This window comes from Hippoglossus hippoglossus, chromosome 17 (genome assembly GCF_009819705.1).
Source record: "Hippoglossus hippoglossus isolate fHipHip1 chromosome 17, fHipHip1.pri, whole genome shotgun sequence".
NCBI classification, from domain to species: Eukaryota; Metazoa; Chordata; class Actinopteri; order Pleuronectiformes; family Pleuronectidae; genus Hippoglossus; species Hippoglossus hippoglossus.
Window position 1 is genome coordinate 23141300 of NC_047167.1, and position 4135 is coordinate 23145434.

At 44.0% G+C, this 4135-nt stretch overlaps 1 protein-coding gene across 3 annotated transcripts in view; it reads right to left on the reverse strand.

The window, feature by feature from the left end:
- The window catches only part of LOC117778532 (double-stranded RNA-specific editase B2-like), a 34271-nt gene that overhangs the window by 10370 nt on the left and 19766 nt on the right, over window positions 1-4135 (reverse strand). The window contains exon 10 of one of the 3 annotated variants that reach the window (XR_004616803.1): window positions 3881-4095. Coding sequence is in view for 2 of the 3 variants with exons in the window: in XM_034614218.1 (XP_034470109.1) it covers window positions 3931-4095 (165 nt within the window). In the remaining variant the exon portion in view is untranslated. Of the gene's footprint in view, window positions 1-3242; window positions 4096-4135 lie in introns of those variants that run through there. The other 2 variants (XM_034614218.1, XM_034614216.1) reach the window with 2 other exon arrangements.

Consider the following 4135-nt stretch of genomic DNA (forward strand, 5'->3'; position numbering starts at 1 on the left):
ATTTGTAATTCATGGCAAAGCCCTTTAGTCGTTAGTGTTGAAACACTGTTGTGGGGATTCTGTCAGTGTCATGTTTGTTGTGGTACGTTAAAAACAAGTCTCTGGACGAGTGTCGTGATGCGTTCGCTGTCACCTGCTTTGCTTCCTCACTGCCATAAAAACACTGAACACGTGTTCAAGTGAATGGGAGAAGCTGAGATGATGTGTGTGTGTGTGTGTCTGGTGTTCCAAGTCGATGTTTAAAAACGTGTTTTACTCCGTAGCGAGCAGTTTGAATCCGAGCTGCAGCCTAGCCGTGGTGCGGCTGTAGTTCTCCTCACATGTACGTGGCGTGTGGTTCAGCTCATTCGTTGCCGCGGTAACACGAACAAGCACAGTTCATGTCACAGTGATCACGTCTTTCTCATTTTAGATATGTGGCGCTCGTCTTGCTGGTTTGTAACGAAGCTGTGTGTTCAAACAGGAAGGAGCCCGACAGATACCGGTTTTGAATAAACATCTGTTATGCTTCATTTCTGATATGATATAGATCTCAATTCAGACAACTACATCATCTTTGGAGAAGTAGTCCCTGACCTTACTTCCTGTTTGGGGTCGAAAAATAGTCTCTGCTGCAATTAGAGGTAATACTTTGAAATGAATATTCGCTGATACTCACCGATATGACTCTAATATCTGCAAACCGATAAATCAGTCGGGCTCTGGACGTGACAGACGTTTCTCTCCTCGGAGGGTAACAACCACCTTTTATTTTCAGTGTTCATATGAAAACAATAAGCGAGCCCATTGAAATGTATTTCGAGCAATAGAAAAGTCTCAGTAACGATTTCAGTGTAATAACACAGCGCTCGTCAAAAAGGCGAATGTATTAAGTGTTATTCTCGCTTACTAAGCTGTAACAGTGTGTGGCTGCACTGTGTGTTACAGCTGCAGCTCTTTAGTCAGCCTTTATATGACGTGATGCTACATTTCATATTTCTGGTTTTTGAAACGTTTAGTTTGTGTGAAGAACATTAAAATCTGTGTGAATGTGTGTTTGTGTTCGATCTTTACTTTTTACCAACACTGAGCCACTTTCATAGTTCACCAGTTCCACGTGAATGTTCGGTCACGGTGAAAACACACGAGCACCAAGCGTCAGACGTCTCTCATCAGACGTCTCTCATCAGACGTCTCTCACCAGACGTCTCTCACCAGACGTCTCTCATCAGCCGTCTCTCATCAGACGTCTCTCATCAGACGTCTCTCACCAGACGTCTCTCACCAGACGTCTCTCATCAGACGTCTCTCATCAGACGTCTCTCATCAGACGTCTCTCATCCGCCGTCTCTCATCCGCCGTCTCTCATCCGCCGTCTCTCATCAGACGTCTCTCATCAGACGTCTCTCACCAGACGTCTCTCACCAGACGTCTCTCATCAGACGTCTCTCATCAGACGTCTCTCATCCGCCGTCTGGACAAACGCTGGCTCCTCGGTGTTACGTGTTCTGTGTGATGACGGGTTGATGTAGAACCGACGCCCACAGATCAGTTCTCAGAAGAAAATAAAAGACGAAACTGTGGATTGTAACTGTTTTCCGAGGAACAGGCGTCTGCTTGTGAAATCAAATAAACCATTGGTTGTGTTGGGATGTTTTCTCATTGAGTGGTTCTTGTGTGTGTGAGTTAATCTTTGGAAACCCAGTGATCACAGGCGTCATGTTTTCAGGTTGTCAGTGATTCAAGTTCAATTTCATCACAGAATCTGGTTCACGAGACACAAAAACTATCACAAATAAATCAATTTATTTGCAGTGGTAAAAATACTCATGACCAATATAAACTACATAATCTCTGCGTACAGAATAATAAAATAAACACCCCCGGCGTTCAGTAGAAATCCTCTGGTACATTCCTCTCCTCAGGAAACCGTTACAGAAACATTCAGAGACAGAGGCGACGGACATAGAAAACTACTTCTAAACAAACGACCTTTGGGATATTTGTAACTAAATTAATCATTAAAGCTATAAAAGGGAAGAAACTACATTTTTAAACCATTTTCTTAGGATTGGTCTGGACTCCACATCCTGTAATGCGCACAAGCTCCCGCTAGGTGGCAGCGTGTCTTCACTTTGCTGCGCATGCACGTGCACATTACATCATTGTTCAAAATGCATGAGGGTGAAAACAAAAGCAACACAATTGAAACGGTGAGCAACACAACCATGTAGGATAAACATTACCGACAACACAACGAACATATTCAAAAAGAAAGTGAACACAAAAAAATAGGATTTATCTTAAGGGTCCTCACAGGTTTTGAAAGTAGATGGAAGATAAAACTGGACGTTCAACTGGTTTTTCTTTGGGTATTTAAGACTAACAATGACCTTTGACCCTTCATTCACATTAATTACAACAAATCAGGATCTGTCAGTGTCCGATTGTTGATATTAGCAAAATGTTCTAAATGTTTCTTTTAAACTGACTTTGGACCATTTTCACCTCAATGTTTCTTCTTGTGCCTCCAGTTTATTTGGTTTATTTAGGATTTCATTTCTACGGTTTAATGAACAAATGAAACGAGGCTTAGCGCTCCGAGTGCCAAGGCTAGTGCCGTATCTCACCACGTTAAACTAAACATCTTCGAAATCACTTCCATGGTTTTTCCTGCTAACTAACAAACAAACAAACGCTGATTGAAACGTAACCTCCTTGGCTGAGAGGCAAGACGATGTTTAGTGCCTGTTTAAATAACTCTTTTGTTTGTATTCTGCATCTAACGTGCCCGTTCGCAGCCATTTTGTTGGGTTAGGGTTCTTCAGAGAAATCGTAGCTGCAAAAGCTCCCGAGACCAGCTAAGAACATTAGTTCACATCCAGCTGCACTGTTCATTTTACCCAAACACTGACCCTTGTTTAAACTTGTAGAAAATGTCTTTAGTGTTGTAGCTAGCTAATTGGCGATACCACGGTGGTTGAGGTTTAAGCTAGCCAGAGCATTAGCCGCCAGAGCGGAGCATAACCAATGTGTTGCTCGATATCGAGACGTCTTAGACCCCACTAGTGACTTTCTTTTCAAAAAAGTTCCAAATCTAACAAGGTTTTAGAAAACTAAAGATAAAACTAAAAGATAGCTCGTTGCTCCGATCTTGCGAATGTTTTATGGGTAAAAATAGCTGAAAACGGCCCAACCGCTGTCTTTCAATCCAGTATGAGGTGATACTTTCAAGGGACACCGCGGTTAAACGATTTTTTAGCAGCGCAGGTCGTAGACTAGATGGACGACTTGACGCGATCCTCAGAAGTGAAGCCAAATCATCTGGTTCGCCCCCTGGTGGCTTGCTCCATAAACCCTCCACCATGTCAGCAAATGGGACACGGCCTGTATCCGGAGTGTTTCGGCTTCATGTTCGTACAACGGGAGGAAGCTGAGACGCGTCGTCCATCTTTACTTCTCTGGGCTGGGTTTCAATCACCATTTCTCACTCAAACAGTTTTATTGGGAATTCGGATGCGTTAATATAAAATAATCAATCGTAAATGGCTATTGGACTCTTAAGTAGACGCAGCAATGTCCCAAATATGCTAATTAGCGCATCTAGCAGCATTTAGAGATTTTTCTACCAGGCTAGCTAAATTATAAGTCGTCTGCAACACAACTCCAGAGCTGATATTAGCAGCTTTTAGGCTAAAAGCGAATGTTACACACTCAGAAGTCCGCTCCCGCTTTTGCCGACATTTTATTTTCTGCTGTGTATCCTTTGTGCTCGTTTGCATGATACATAATTATGCAGGTCGTCTTTTCTGTCGCACGTCTCTCCAATCGGAGGCCACGTACGATATAACCTCCTTCTTCATCCAGCGTCACATTCTTTGTGCTTCATCGATATGGCAACTCTCATGACCTTCACGCTGACCTTCCGTTTTCAGCATCTAACACAGTCGCTCACATGCTGACGGGCAACCGGCCCAGTGGTGGAGATTTCCGGAGCCACGTTCCGAGGCCGCCGCCCTGCAGAGCGCCAGTGAACTGCTGCAGCGCCCTCTGGTAGCGGCCGGCGCTCAGTTTGGAGCCGGTGTACGTCCCGTTTGTGGCTCCTGCGCCCGATATCTGTCCATGAAAGACAAGGAGAGACGGACATAAAGGTGAT